General features: G+C 40.0%; 1 protein-coding gene across 1 annotated transcript in view; it reads left to right on the forward strand.

Annotated features, from left to right (window-relative positions):
• The window catches only part of MARCHF1 (membrane associated ring-CH-type finger 1), a 635,844-nt gene that overhangs the window by 610,308 nt on the left and 9,104 nt on the right, over window positions 1-16,432 (forward strand). The window contains exon 6 of the mRNA XM_036762957.1: window positions 1,171-1,318. Within this exon, the coding sequence (XP_036618852.1) occupies window positions 1,171-1,318 (148 nt within the window). The remainder of the gene's footprint in view (window positions 1-1,170; window positions 1,319-16,432) is intronic.

The following is a 16,432-nucleotide window of genomic DNA, read 5'->3' on the forward strand; positions in this document are numbered from 1 at the left end:
ACAGCACATGGTGCCCAAGTCTCCAGTCTCTGTTTTTCTCCCAATGTGAATATTTTGAAAAGTTTTTATGACCAGAAGTAGATTCACAATTGAAAATTGGAAGCTTTAATCTGGATGATTGATTGTTTTGTCAAATATTTGCTAAGTACATATACATATGAGCACAACACCATGCTCCATTCTATATAGCTATTCATTGAAAATGGAGTTCTTGAATACTGTTCCTTCAACACAGAGTGTAATCCTCCACTTAGGGCCACCTCTGGTATCACATCATGGAATGGAGGTGAATGCCATGAAGGCTCTGCTTGTGCCATACAAGCTCTAGTAGGTTTTATCAAACTGTAAAGACTTTGTATATGGGTTCAGTCATGGAATAGATAACAGCCTTCTAAAGTCCAGCGTACTCAAGTTCAGAGAGGCTCCCTACTGGGTTTTCTAGGAAGCAATACATTTTTTTGGTGCTAGCAACTTATAAGAGTTAGAGAGGCTATGAACTGCACTGATGGAGGCAAGACCCACATAAGCTAATCATGGACTCTTGGAGTATTAAAATATGTAGAATCTAGTACAGCAATAGTTGTAATGTATACAAGGAGTGTCAAATACACAGCCAGCAGGACAAAAGCAGATTAAAATGTAATTGGGAAATATTTAACAAAATAAATAAAAATACAATAGAACATAGGTGGTGTTAATAAGTTGTTTTCTAAGTCAATATGTTGCTTGCAAAGATCCTTTTGTACAGTATAGTGGCCCTTTTTCTATTTGAGCTTGATACCACTGATGTAAACCATAATAAAGGAAGATGTTTTGACACCCACTATTATAAAGTGCTAGAAATGGGAAAATTTCTAGACCTCATTTTACAAATGAGGAAACTGAGGCCCAAAGGAAGGACTTGACTATAACTCACAAGGAAAGGGAATGATTTATTAGTTAATTTATTATTTTCAACACCTGCAAATTACATTTAATTGTGCTGGTTTATGCTCTTGTAAACTATAAAGATCCTGTCAGGAAGATAATAATCTCTTTTTTTATTTATAGCCATTGGATGATTTCACTTAATATGTCAAGGTCTAGGACCTAGCAGTTGAATGGGTTGGAAAGCTTTTTGTAAGACAGTTCTTGACAATCCATTTGCATCTGTTTCTTTTCTGATTACAGTGGGAGAAACTACAGATGACGACTAGTGAGAGGAGGAAAATAGTCTGCTCTGTCACATTCCACATCATTGCTATCACCTGCGTCGTGTGGTCATTGTATGTGCTGATAGATCGGACTGCTGAGGAAATCAAGCAAGGCAATGATAACGGTGAGGCGGAGGCTTTCTTTCTCTACTAGGAAATTCATGCACGTGATTAATATAGTGCCTGCTAGGACCTTCCCACTGTCTGAAGACGGCTGCCCAGGATCAAGGTATACTGCGGTCCGCAGCCACAGTGCCCTAAAGCTACAGCTTGAGCCCTCGCTCATGCGGTAATTTTTAAAAATCGGAGGACACAAAGAGTTCAGATCAAAGGCATTTAATGAAATCTCATCGTAAGCAATGAAGCATTTCTCCCATAGACCTAGGGCACACTCTCCCACAAATACACAGACTAGCAAAGGGAAGAATACAAGTAGAGGAGCACGCACATAAGGAACTCATAGCCAAGGTATAGGAATGAAGGGGCAAATCACGGCTCCAAAGATGTCTTCTGGTGATTACTCTTTCCTCTTCCCTCCTCACGCCTCCTGCATCACTCCTTTTGCCCAACCTCTCGGCACAGACAATTACAAGCTCTCTGTGGGCTCCCTCGTTTCACCTACTCTATATTTTAAAACTCTTTGACAAAATTGTTTACTTCTTTCTTTATTCTAATCTCTGATGAAGAGGTGGCTCTTTTCATCAAGGCCAAACCTCTGTTTCTAACTTGGATTCCCTTCCCTCCTGTCTCCTCCAGCGACAGCCCATCTGCACTATCTTGTCTTCAGTTTCTTTCTACCAGTTCCTTTCCTATTGACTACAGACACAATCAACTCTCCTTTATCTTTAAAATCTCTCACTATAACTTCTCACTTTTTCAGCCAAATTCCTTAAAAAAGCTATCTACATTTGTCATCACATCCTCTCCTCTTAACTTTTGACATTATTATTCCTCCAAAGTTACCAGAGATCTCTTCATTGCTGAAACCAATGATCTTGTCCCAGAACTTATCCATCTTGACTCCTCCGTAGTATTTGACCCCATTGACCACTCTCTTTTCCTGGGATTTTGTAACATTCTCATCATCCATATCCTGCCCCTCACTGTGGGTGTACCCCAAGGATCACTCCTAGACCACCTTCTCCTCTCTCTCTTCACTCACTCAGTGACCTGCCATAGGTTCCATTGCCACCTTTACACAGATGACTCTCAGATATTTAAATTCATCCCTAATCTTTCCAGAGCTCCATTGTTGTTGATGTTCAGTTAGGTCTGACCCTTTATGACTCCATTTGGGGTTTTCTCGGCAAAGAAACTGGAGTGATTTGCCATTTCTTTCCCCAGCTCATTCTACCAATGTGAAACTGAGGCAAACAGGGTTCAATGACTCACCCAGGGCCACACAGCCAGCAAGCATCTAAGGCCAGATTTGAACTCATGAAGATATGTCTTCCTGATTACAAGCCCAGTGCTCTACTCACTGTGCCACCTAGCTGCCCTGAGCTCCACTACCACAATTCAAACTGAATAGGCATCTCAAGATCAACATTTCCAAAAGAGAACTCATTATCTTTTCCCTACAACCAACCCTCTTCTCAACTTCCCCATTTCTATTGAGGATATGTATCATCATCCTTCCAGTCTACTGGGTTCAAAACTTTGGCATTACCTTTCACTCCTCACTCTTCCTTAACTCACAATGAATCAGCTGCCTGGTCTACATCTTTCCCATCCATCCCCATCTCTCTTCTCATATGGCCACTACCCTCATTAAGGCCCTTGTCACCTCTAACCCACTCTGTGCAACAGCTTCTTAATTGGTCTCCCTAACTAAAGGGTATCTCCAATCCACCCCCACATCCAAAGTGATTTTCAGACTGTGTCACTTCCTTGCTCAGTGAGATGTAAATGTTTCTTACGCTAGGGACAAATACAAACTGCTCTGGCATGTAAAGATCTTAACAACCTGGCTACCACCTTTTAGACTTATTATACATTTCTGTACTTCACTCAGAGGTCCAACCAAACTGGTCTTTTTACTATTCCTCTCACTTAAAATTATATTTAAAGTCCAGTTCAAATGCTACCTCCATCTCATTTCCTGATTCCCATAGCTGGTAAGTATCTTTATCCCCAACAATTATCTTGATTTATTTTGTATATATTTATATGTAGTTATGTTGTATAACCCCCCCCCCCAAGAATATAAGCTACTTGAAGGTAAGACTTGTCCAGAAAAGGTCATAGTCTCATATCTGCTGAACCATACCTCTCATCATATGCAGGCATAGCCAACCAAAAGCCTCCAAAAGTCTTTGCTGTGCTCCCTTACACCTAGGAAAGAGGTAGAAAGAGAATCACTATGTCATATGTGCCTGACTTGATTGCATATCTTGCCTACTTCTAGTTTTAGCTCTGGGAAAAACACTGAATTTGGAGTAAAAGGACTTGGGGTTATGTCCTGCTACTGTAACCGTGGGTTCTGGCCTCATTATTACCATATGCAAAATGGGAGGTTTGGAGAGATCTCTGGGGCAGAGTCCAGCTCCAGATCCAATGGATGTCATACTAGCATTTGAACTCCATCGGTCATTTAATCATCATAATAACCACCCAGGGAGGTAGGTGCTATTATTACTATCACCATTCTACGGATATGCAGATTGAGCCTTGGACTTATTAAGTGATTTACCTGGGTCCTTGTGTTTAGGTAGTACCTAAGAAAGATGTATTTCTGATTGACAGAGTTGAAAGAGACCTTCTAGTGTAATCCAGTAAGGAACCTGGACCTCAAAAACGTTAAACCCAAGATCACATAAGTGGTAGGGACTACAAATGGAATTTGAACCCAGATTTTCTGATTTCAGCATTATTTCCACTGTACATGATGCCATTCATATAATAGCTCTCTTTAAGAACATTCTATTAAAGCCATATTAATTTTTAAAATGCAAGAAAGATATAACTTAGTAGGATCTCTTCCATTATTACCTTTTAGGCTGTTCTTATATAACCTGATGAAGTGTTTCAATTCCATAGTTCCTTACTGCAGCTGCATTGAAATTATAAAAACAGAAATCTTACCAGCACTTGGAAAGTTCCACCTTTTTTTTTTAAAGGCCTTGTAATAAACTGCCACCAAGAGATAGAAAAGGGAGCCAAGTCAGGAGCAAGGCCTCTATAAAATACTCCATTTGCATTTGCCTGAAGGTGCCTCATAGCAAAGAGTCAAGATGGAGTTCCCTTGGTCTCCCAAGCCTGCTTTTGCTGTAGAAGGAACAGATACTAGGGTGGGGGTAGTAGACAGGAAGCTTAGGTGAGTCCAAAAGTCAAAATTACCCAAAGAATTCCATGGTGAAACTTTTCAATGTATACCGAGATTTGTCATACCTAGGATAGGTTTTCATCTTGAAGAAAAAATATTAAATCCACCCCACCCCCCAAAAAGTCTCTTACTGTTAGCTTTATCTCTCTTGTTTTTCTGCAAGCAAAAAAAAAAAAAAAAAGCAGAATCGGCCCTCTTGGTGGCAGCAACACATGCTAGCTCATAGCCTACGCATTAAAAAAAAAAATCTTAGTGACGTTGGTTCTGAGTGAATGAAAGTGGCTCTTTTCAGAGCTGAAAGCTCTGACAGCAGCCTTTTGTAAGTGTTAGTGAGCTCTCATCACTTTGAACAAAATGAACATTTCCAATCCCACCACATGAACTTTAGGTATAGATAGGCATGAAAATCCTTCATTAGCCTCTAAGCCTAGGAAAAAGAGTTATTCTTGGGTGACTTGAAGTCAGAAGACCTAGGTTTCCAGATCTGCCTCAACCCCTTGCTAGTAATATGGACTTTTACCTCATTAAAATGAAAATCCTAACACTAAAGGTTCATTACATATAAAATGAATTGGGAAGAATTTAGATCATGATTCCTAAGTGGCTTCTTATATGCTTCTCCAAATATTTTGGTTTGGTGAACCAGCCATCTTGGAACAACTCCCTGCTTGTTGCATAACCAGATCCTGCCTATCCTTCAAGATCTTTGAGGGCCAGTGGCCATGTTGTCTCATTTCTTGTGTATCTTATAGTTCTGAGCATACCAATGATGCTCCATGAAGGGAGAAAAGGAAAAGAACCATCACCCCTGCACAACCCTTTTGAGATAGAAGCCCTGTGGTTTATTGGTCCATGCACTAACTAAAGGGAAGCCTGGCTAAGGGCAAATCCAGAAATCCTAAAGACAATAATGTGGTCCTCAGTACACACCTGAATCCAATTGAGCACATCTTAATACATGCTCATCCTGAGCAGGATGTGGTAACTTCTCTCACCATAACGTGAGAGGCTACCAGTGGCCTGGCCTCCATCTTGTTTCTTTCATCAAGTTTCTGCTCTAGCCCAGAAAAAGGTGGACAGGAAGCCTTTATTTTCTCAAGGGTTTTCTCCCAGGAACAAAGGAGCTCACTAAATGTATGTAGCATGTATGTGCTGTAATAGATTGGAAGCTCTTCAAGGTCAGGGGACTGTCAATTTTTTCATCTTTATATCACCAGGACTAATAATACTGTCCTTTGCACACTGGAGGCAAATTAAGTACTTAAAGGAATGTTTCTGGAATTAAAATGCCTTGAGGTTTTGAGATTGTAGGTCACCTCCTCCTGGATTTTCTTATCACAACCCCTCTTGTTGCACTTTCTTTTCCATGGGTCCTTTTTCGGTCTTCTTTGCTAAATCCTACTCTATTCTCCCTATCCTTTAAATATGTTCCTCTAGGTTTCCTCAGCCCTCTCTTCTTCTCACTGTCCTATTAGCCACCCGCCTAACCAGTCATAAGTTTCCAGACATTTTTCTGTCGTTTCACTCCAATGAGTAATTCACTGCTTTTAGTTTAGAATTCAAGACCTTCTACAACTTGCAGCAGCCCACTTTCCCAGCCTTCTCTCTCTCAGTCTTCCCTGCTACACTTCAGCTAAGGTGTCCCTGAAATACTATGCTTTTCCACCTGGCACCCTGAAGTACCGAGCCATCCTGGTTAGTGAGCCCTTGTCGTTTACAGTCCCAAACCTAACCACGGTCTGTCCAACGCAATCTGGAAAATGTAACCACATCATCATAACCATTGCTCCTAGAAAGCTGTCTCATTTGCTTACTACTCACTATTCCTATGATGTCCCGAACCAAAGCAACTTTCTCTGGTTCAGGCTCAGACTCCCATATATGAGGGAATCTCTCCCCTTCAGAGTGCCAATTCCTTGAAGGTAGGGATTCCTGCTAGACAGAAAACTTGTGCAATGGTTTCCCACTGGGGGAAAAAATGAAACCTCATGAGCTTGCCTTTTGTATCTGGGTCCCTGTCAATTAGCACAGTGCCAGATACCTAGTAGTCTAATGCTTAATAAATGCTTTTTCATTTAATTTACTCATCTACACTCATCCCTATACCTGTCTAGAACTTCCTTACCCAAATTCCTGTTCACCTTTTGAAGTCCAGCTCAAACGGTAACGCCTTCAGGAAGTCTTCCCCATCTCCCTGCCCATCTCAAAGACCACTTAGGTTTGCATCTGCTTGTGTACTCCTGCATTATTACGTATGGTGGTTATTTTATATGTGCAATGTCTCCCTTCACTAATGCCAAGGAATTGGGGATCTTGTAATGTGTCTGGCACATAGTGGGTACCAAATGTTTGTTGGAGTTATGTTAGGTCTGTTATTGCTGATGGAGAAGAGCTTGAGGGGTGTTTTCTCATTGAAAGACAGGCCCATCTCTCCTTTTCTGTCTCTCTTCTCCTAATAGCTTAAGTTCTTTTGTTTTCTTGTTATTCAACCACAGGTGGCATAGCTCACCAAATACCCTAGGGACCAGACCTCCCTCCACCCCCGTGCTCCCTGTCCCTTGGCCATCTCTGCCTCTTCTGTAGGATTAATCTACTATTTAGGCCTCCTTTACTCCTCTCAGAAACGTCCACCAGGAAAAAAGGATCAATGTTTCATGGGCTCTGTATAGTTGTACCTGGTGACAGGCAAAATTTCATTAGGGGATAATGAAATGAGTGTGGATGGCAGTATCTTTCAGTGTCCAATTTGGATTCCCCATTTAATGGCCTTTTTTATTTCGCTTTTTAGCTTCCAGGCTTAACCTTTATTCTCTGGATCTATGAGCTTTGTTTCAGGATACTCATTTCTGCCCACTGCAGTGGGGAACAGTGCACCCAGACTAGGGCCACCTGATTGGCTGTCAGTGAGTCACTATCCAGTTTCAGAGACAAAATGCTTCCTGATTGGATTTCAGGCAGCCACGTTTTCATGCTATCATGTTTTATCTCTAATTCTGCGTGGACAAATTATATTAGAGGTTTGTGGGGAGGGACAGTTTGAGCCCAAACCCCTGCTCACATAGAAATGATATCAAGGAGGGGTTTTTCTCCTCCTGTGATTGCCCAAGGCTTGTTACTATGAGAAGCACAACACTTACCAGGTTTCACAAATGGCTGTGGCCACTGGGCCTTCTGCCTCTGGAAGTCTGCCCAATGCATGAAAACCTTTAGATAGGTTTTCAAAACTTTTGACACACAGGAATTATTCCTAGCAGGCCATTGATGGCCATTCTTATACTTACAGTGTCAGATAGGGAAAGATCACAGGACTAGAAGTGAATAATGCAGAGGAAAAGGGGCTTTGTGGGGGGGGACACAGGGAGACGAGGCAGCTTCTCAAGGACTGAACCTTTGACTTCTCTTTCCTCCCATTTTCACTTATTAGGACCATAGGATACAAATTACTTCAACATTTATAAACTCAGGGGACTAGGCACCAGGATTACAAAAATAATTACATATTCCATGCCTTCAAGAAACGCAACATTTTGTTGAGTGTTGATCACGAAAAGAGTACATGAAGAATCATTAGCTCATAGATCTAGAGCTAGGAGCTTGAAAGTTATGTAGTCCAGTGGTGCCGAATAGAAATGGGGGTCACTAACCATTACATATTGACTTAGAAAACCACCCATAACATGTTCTATTGTATTTTTAATTATTTGGTTAGGTATTTCCCAGTTATATTTTAATCTAGTCACTGGAGCTACATATCTGATACCTCTGATCCAGCCTAGCCCCCACATTCTTTCAGCAATGAGGAAACAGGTCTAGAGAGACTAAGAAAAACCCTTTCTATCATCCCATGCTGCTTTTTTGGCACACAGTTAAGCAAAGATTAGGAGTAAAGGTGGAAGAGGAGAGATTCAGATAGAATGCTTTATGATATGTTGAAGAGGGATAGAATATTTGTAGCTATAAGACAGGGAAGAGTACATAAAAGATTTGGTACTGGAGCTGAACCTTGAAGGGAAGAAATGGAGAAAGGGGGTTCATGTCATGGTCTGTTTCAATATAGATGGGTATGTCCTAGAGAACGTGGGAGATTGCTGGCACTGTAGATAGAACACTGCACACATGATGGCAAGAAATGTGAAATAAGACTCCAAAAGCAGTCACAATGCTATTATATCTGCTAAGTTCTTTTTACAGAGAAGGAAACTGAGACCCAGAATAGCAAAGCTGAGTTCCAAACCCAGGTCCTCTGATTCCAAGTCTCTTTCCACAACACCACAGTACTATCATTTTTACCTACTCAGCAACATCCAACGGTTCTATTTTGTCCATGTAGGATTCTACCTGCCAACATGGCAATGCAAAGAGATATGGTATGATAGCAAATGCCAGGTGCTAGTCCTGACAAGACCCCTGTGCTAGCAATGTGACATAGTCACTTTACCCTTAGGGGGCCTGGAGTTGGACTGCTCTCTGCAGGTTTTTTCCAAATCCAAAGTTCTATGACTATACATAGCAGCCAGTCTCCTAAATGTTCTCCCAGGCTACAGACTTTCTCCAACTGATTTTGTATATTCCACTGCCAGATTAACATATAATTCTCATATCTTGCTCGAAGCTTTCAAGAGCTTTTCTTATCTACCGCATAAAGTCATGGGACCATGGGATTTAGAATTCATTTTTTTGACGAAGAAAATGAAGGCTAAAGGACTTGAACAAGGTTATTATACAAGTAGTTCATGGCAGAGTCAAGATTTTGACTTCTGACTCTGACTGGGATGGTCATGCTACACTATCACACTGATTGATGCTCAAGATCTGCGTTCTAGCATTTAAAATTCCCCATAATTTGGCCTCAATTTACCTTTCTTGTAGTATGTGGGTGCCTGAAGTACTATATTACTGACTAATCTCCTGTCTCCTAAATCATCATGAAATCAAAGTCTGATCATGTCACACCCCTACACAAAAATCACAAGGGGTGACAGAAACTATCCATACTGTCATTCAAAACCCTTGAAAATCTGACTCCGGCCTACCATATTTCTCATTACTTACCTTCATGCCTCTAAGTTCCAGCCACATAACACCTTGTTGTTCCCTGAAGTGGACATTCCATAACCTTTCCCAGAACCTTTGCACTGGCTGTGCCCCATGTTTAGTGTAAGGCACACCTTTTCCTCCTGTCTTCCTTGGCTTAGGTGTCAACTGCCTATAAAAGTCCTTCTGGATCTCCGTAGTTGTTAGTGCCTCTTCTTCAAATAATAATGTATATGCTTAGCTGTTTCCATTTTGTACTCCTGCCCCACAAGATCTGAAAGTCCTTGAGACAATTCCTGTGATAGGGGCTGGACCTGGGGAATTAGGATTGAGAATTTACAGATGAGAAAATTACCTAAGCATCAAAGAGAAGGGCAAGATTGTGACCCAGAGGGGACTATTTAAAGACAAAAAAAGGAAAGTTTGGAAGAAGAGTATGTTTTGGACTGGGAGCTCCTCATGAAAGTGGAGACTTTTTCTTGCCTTTTCTTATATCCTCAGTGCTTAGCATACAGTAGGTGCTTAATAAGTGATGATTTGACATGTTGAGTTTGAGGTATCTATAAAGCCAAGTTGTCAGACACAGTGCCTGCAATACTCCAAGTGTGTCTGCAGCAGATTAAAATGTAATTGAAAAATATTTAAGAAATAAAAATACAACACAGATATTACTGGGATGACCTGCAGGGATCCTTTCGATCTTTCAAGTTTGACACCACTGCTGCAGAGCTTGGTCTGAATTGTCCAAAGGGTACTTGGTGACGTAGGACCCTAGGGATCAGGAGACTGGTGTTGGATGTATACATCTAGGAATCAACTGCATAGAGATGTAATAAAAGAGAGACAAGAAAAAAGAAGCCCAGGACAGAACCACAGAGTACATTCACAATTAGGACAAACCAGCAAAGGAGACAGAAAAGAAGTTAGTCTTGTAGGAGAAACAAAAGAGAAGTAGCCAAAGAAACTACAATGTATAGACTCTAGAAAGTGGTGGTCAACCATGTCAAATACTTCAGAGATCAAGGATTAGGTATGGGAAAGGTTACTGGATTTGGCAATTGAATGCAGATTCAGTCACTTGAGGAGATTGGAAAGCCTCCTGCTGAGGGTTAGGAGTGAGTGAGAAGAGAAGCAAAAGCAACAAGTACAGAAAGCTTTTTCTACTCTGCTTTGATGTTATAGAAAACTGAGACCCATGGCTGTTCTTGTCTTCTGACTCCACAGCCAGGCTTTTACCTTTGTACCACATTGATTCCAAACTATTTTGGTACTTCCTAACCCCTTACATTGTATTTTCATATTCAATTTCATATTTTGGTTATTTCTACTACCTGTGCTTGAATCACAAATTCTAGTAAAGCAGTGGCTATCACTCTGTATCCCCCTTGGTGCTTGGCATGGCCAAGAAGCATTTGTGAATAATTTGTAAATGGGTCTCAGGCTAAGAAACACTTATACTAGAGCTCACATTTTCTAAATGGATTAAAAATTTGACTTAACCCAAGGGTAAACTTATTTTTTCTATGCATCACCACTCTAATGCCTCATTGTGACGTGGTGGTGATCATGGGTGCTTAAAGAGTATGCCTTCTACTATGATGGAAATTCAAGTATGATCCCATCAAAGGATAGTGTATGTCCTCTGTTAACCAGCCTAGCTAAGTTCAGAGACCCTTACTATCCCCAGAGGGTTAGTCTTCAAATGAAGGTTTTCTTCCCCCAGCCACAACTCATGAAGTTCACCTACTAAAGGGAGGCAGGATCTACATCAACAAAATCTCTTTGGCGTATTAACATACACAACCAGCGTTAGCATGGCTGTTACTGGCTTAATCCATCCCATGACAGCTTTTACTGATTTGACGAAAAGGAATTCTGAAGAATGGTGAAATTTTCAGACTAGTTTATAAGTCAAAACAATTTAAAACAAATCAGTCTTGAACACCTTCAAGAACGTTTGAAGGCAAGTAATTTGTTTAACCCAAACTGGGGTTGAGCATAAACAGAAGAGTTCCTTGTTCTGCCCTGACAAAGTCTACATGAAAAACCAAACAGCAACTGTTACTTCATGCATGCTAGACTTGTTTTTCTCCTAGATTAAATATTTTATGGTGCCCCAGATGCTTTTCCCTCTCCTGTGATGAAAGAAAATTAAATTTATATTACATGAAGCATGAGCGCATCTGAGATTATACTATATTGCCAAATCCCAATTTTGGAAACAATTGTGCTTCCTCCTTTATCTTCAGTTCCCTTAATTCAAGCATTCTGGTGGAGTGCTATGATGCATTATTTATGTGGGTTAAAAAAAAGAGAGGAAATCACTGTTCATAAGGAAAGAAGAATAGGTGTGTATAGCGAGGCTGTCCCAGGGATAGCACTATTCATCTATCACAAAGGAATATGTATTTATTTTCAAAATACCACCTACTGGTCCATGTAACTGTCTTATAAGGGCTAATGTATATGTAATTAATATGAATACAGGACTCACTTTAGAGTCATAATGATCTAGATAAGCCACTACCAGTATTCTTATACATCTTTCTAAAACTATGAACTGCAGAGCAAGTGCAGCTTTCCATTAGTAGAAGGAATTTCCTTAGTGGGATTACCCAAACCCAATAAAATCACAGGTTTGGACACCAACACCACACACACACGCACATACACACACAAAAACCCAACCCTGTAAGTCATTCTTTACCTTTTCTTTAAAAAAAAAATACTAAAAATATCTGCACTTGTAAATCATAAATAATTTACCTCTTTGGGAACATTTAAAAATAATGCTTTTAGAGAAAAAAAATCAATAATCTATGTTTTTAGAAAACCATTTCATTCAGTAGAGCAAAATGGTCATCCAATAAGATGCTTCCCATGAATGTTAAAAACCATGCCATGATTCAAGATGTAACAGAGGACCCTTTACTTACCAATCCTCTGATTATTCAAATCAGGTGAGAAATGAAGTATGCTTGTCCGGTGTTGGCCACCAACATGGAAGATGCCCAGATCAAAGAGGGATTTCTTTTAGGTGATGAGGACCTCCAGGTACTACATCAAGCCATGAAACAAAACCACCATCCAAATGAGATCCATCAACACCCAAAAGAGTTTAGTCTGACTAGCTATTTAGGAAAACCAAGTGGATGATAAATAACTATTGTTCAGACTATGATAGGGATTTGGATGGACCTGGTCTGTGTTTTTTTCTTAGACAGATACTGTCTATGGAGAAAAAAACTGGACCAAAATTGAATAAGAGAGCAGGCTGAACTGCCTTTGAAAAAGTCATTCTCCAGGTGACATTGTATTCCACAAGTTGTGGAATACACCCCCCCCAAAAAAAGACTCCAAAGGAGTAAAGTGGCAAGTGGACAAGGACAAGGCGGGGGATGGATATTACTAAGAATAATATTGCAGGAGAACCACATAAAGGACAGCATCTAAGAGACACATGACACTTCAATGAGATCAAGAAATACAGACACTAAAAAAGGTACATAGCACTGATCTTAAAACAAGACTATTGTTCCAAGTATAAGATATATCTTGTCTTATAACTGCATAGATAAAAGAAGATATAGAGATATCGGGACAAAAATCCTTGTACTTTTATCAAATGAATTAGGCTGCACTGCCCCTCAAATCAATCTTCCCTTGGACTTTATTGTTTTAAGTCCCTGATGTTACTTCTCCTTCAACTTTACCTCTTATGGAAGTCATCGTCTTGTTGATTACACCTCTGTACTAGCTCTCCCATCTTTTCTGATTCCAATCACCCCTAGTTCAAGGTTACCTGCCTGCATCATCCTAACTTCATTCTCTACCCTGTCCAATCTTTATGCCTTTGCCATACTTACCATCTCTACGAATAGCTTGAATCTTCACTTCTCTGCTCAAAAATCTTCATGTGCTCCCTCTTGATAACTGATCATAAGATCACAAACAGAGAGTGGGAAGGGACCTTACAGGTCAGCTAGGCACGTGGAAGACACTCAAGTTCCTAATAAGCATGAGAAATGAGGTTTGAACCCAAATCTTCTGACTCCAGGACCAGTCTTCTTTCCAGACTTTCTCCTCCTTGCCTAGAGTCCCTCTACTTAGTGCATCCACCATATTGAATTCTTTTCTCTCCTGTAATCTCCTGCTCCAGTGCCCCATCCTCACCTTTTCCATGATGACAGTAATCATGTCTAAATAAGCTGGTCACACAATTTGCTGAGTGAAAAGCTGGCATTTGATTTACGTTTTCTGCCACCCCAGTCCTATGTTCTTTCAACCAAGATACCTTATGGCAGTCTCTGATGTACAAGAAAGAACACTGGTTTTGTAGCCAAAAGACCTGGGGTTCAAATCCTGCCTCGGTTACTTCTGTGATAACAGGTGAGTCATTTGACTTTTCTGAGACCCAGTTTGCTCATCTGTAAAATATGGGGGTTAGACAAAGTGAACATTAGGATCTCTTCTAGCTCTGAAAACCTATGACCACTTCTGCCTAGCTAGAATGTGTCTCCCTGAGGTTGAGGTAGCCAGAGGGAAATATTCCCTCAATATACAGGAATGAAAGAGGTTTTTTTTAATTCCCAAATCTAAGGAACAGGTACTCTCCTAAGCAAAAGGAAGAATTAAGGTCAATTTTAACATTTAAAAATCATTCTGTGCACAGAAAGAATGGCCTGAAAAATGCAAACTCATATTCCAAAATTTGAGCTTCTCATTTTAGGAATATAACCATTTTGTAACTATGCCTCACAGCGTTCTCTTAAAATCACAATTAGAAGTAATTCCTTTGCAGTGAATGTTATTTAACATTTACATAGGGCTTTAAGATTTGCAAAACATTTTACATATAATCTCATTTTATCCTCACAAATCCAGGATGGGGCTGAAGGAGCAGGTGCTACTATCCTATTTTAAATTTGGAAGAAATTGAGGCAATGATTTGCCTAGAGTCCCAGAGCTAATAAGTGTCTGAGGCAGCATTTGAATTCAGATCATTCTGACTCCAGGTCCAGAACTTTATATACTACTCCACCTAGCTGCCCCCGACATAAGATGAGGTCAGTAAGTACCGAGCTGGGAGTTTTCGTCTCACTGGGCTTCAGTTTCTTCACTTGTAAAATGAGTTTGTAGGGCTAGAGGTTCTCAATGGATTCCTTTCCAGCTTTAACACTATGAAACTCTGGTTTGGTGAGAGCACACAGGGAAAAAAAAAAAATCAAGGCTTAAAGCATATATGTATTTTATTCTTGATTTCAAAAAAGGCTTTATTCAATGAGAATTATTGATTGTTCACTTTAAAAGAAAGGAGTCATTTGAAACAAAACTACCATTAGTATGGGGGGAGGGGTGACTTAAACACTTCCCAGGTTCCATATAGGCCAGAGAACATTCTGTCCATTTAGAAAAATACACTGAATCCATTAGCTGAGCTGACTGCCAAGCAGAACAAAATTAAAAGAAAATTGGACTGATGGTATAAAGCAATTAATCAAGAATAGCAGCTTGCAAATTTTAAATGACTTTCCAAACGCAGACAGGCACAGCACACTCTGAGGCTGTAACTGCAATCTCCCTTGGACTGTTTTTGCATCTGCAGTGTAGGTTAAGAGTCTCTCAATAACAACAGCCATAGGGCACAACTAAACCCACATCCCTACATTTGTAGGGACTGCCACCATCCTTGCAGTCACACAGGACTGCAACTTCAGGGTTATCCTCTCTTCTCTCTCTCATGGTTATCCTTCTCTCTTCTTATTACTTACCTACAGCTAGACCATCAGTCACTCCTGCTCTCCTTCCCCTCCACGCCAGCTCCTCTCCGCAGCATCATTCTTTTTCACTTGGCAACAACATTCTACCTAATTAAACTTGGGCATTCTAGTTTTCTTCTCTCTACCTAGCTACCAAAATAATCTCAAAATGTTCAAATCTAAACATGTCACCCCCTTAAGAAGTTGCAGTGGCTCCCTTTTGCCTATAGGATTAAATATAAAGTCTGATTCATTTTGACATTTAAAGTCATGTACAATCTGGTCCAGCCTCCTTTATTTAAAAAAAGTTATATTGATGCTTTTTATTTTTCTATCACAGTTATGTCTGGTTATATTTTCAACCCCTTCTTCTAGATGGGGGCAGGGTGGAAGAGATGACACTTATATGGTCTACCTCACAGTATTACCAGAACGAGGGGCATGGTAGCTGTAATTCAATTCACTCTTAGAACAAATGAACAATTTTTACAACTTTTTTATGGGAAAAAGGGTCCCTTTTCTTTTTCTCTTTACCACTCCAATATTAAGTATAAGGCAGTTATAACAACTTAAAAAATTTAGACACCAAGATTGTCTTTAGTCTCATACTGGGGAAGAAATCTAGAGTGTTTTAAGTATGCTATAAAATGGGGGAAATGAGATAAAACAGTTAACACATTTAGACAAAAGTAGTATTAATTAATAAACATTTGTTGAACACCAACTGTGTGCTGATTCTGAATTGTTAAGAAAAAGGTTCCTATAATCAAATATTGTTGTTAATTGAGAGTTGGCATTCAAGCCATCCATTCATTACCCATTTCCAAAGAATTAAAGTAGAATGAAATTCACTTAAAGGTCTACTGGACACAATAAAATCTTCCTCTGATGATTCATTCAGGGTCACCATTTGGCAGACTGGTTATCATGGTATTGTAAATGTGCAGACATGTCATTTAACAGAGATTCCACTGAAATAATGCCTGATAAACCAGCTTTTACTGCAGAAACAATACTCTTTGAGGCCAACTCCTGAAAATTAAACTCATCAGTATTTTGATGTGCCCTTTCTACTGACATTGAGATGGTTTTTAGTAACAGTAGGAGTTACTCAAATTATA

This window comes from Trichosurus vulpecula, chromosome 6 (assembly GCF_011100635.1).
Source record: "Trichosurus vulpecula isolate mTriVul1 chromosome 6, mTriVul1.pri, whole genome shotgun sequence".
NCBI lineage: Eukaryota > Metazoa > Chordata > Mammalia > Diprotodontia > Phalangeridae > Trichosurus > Trichosurus vulpecula.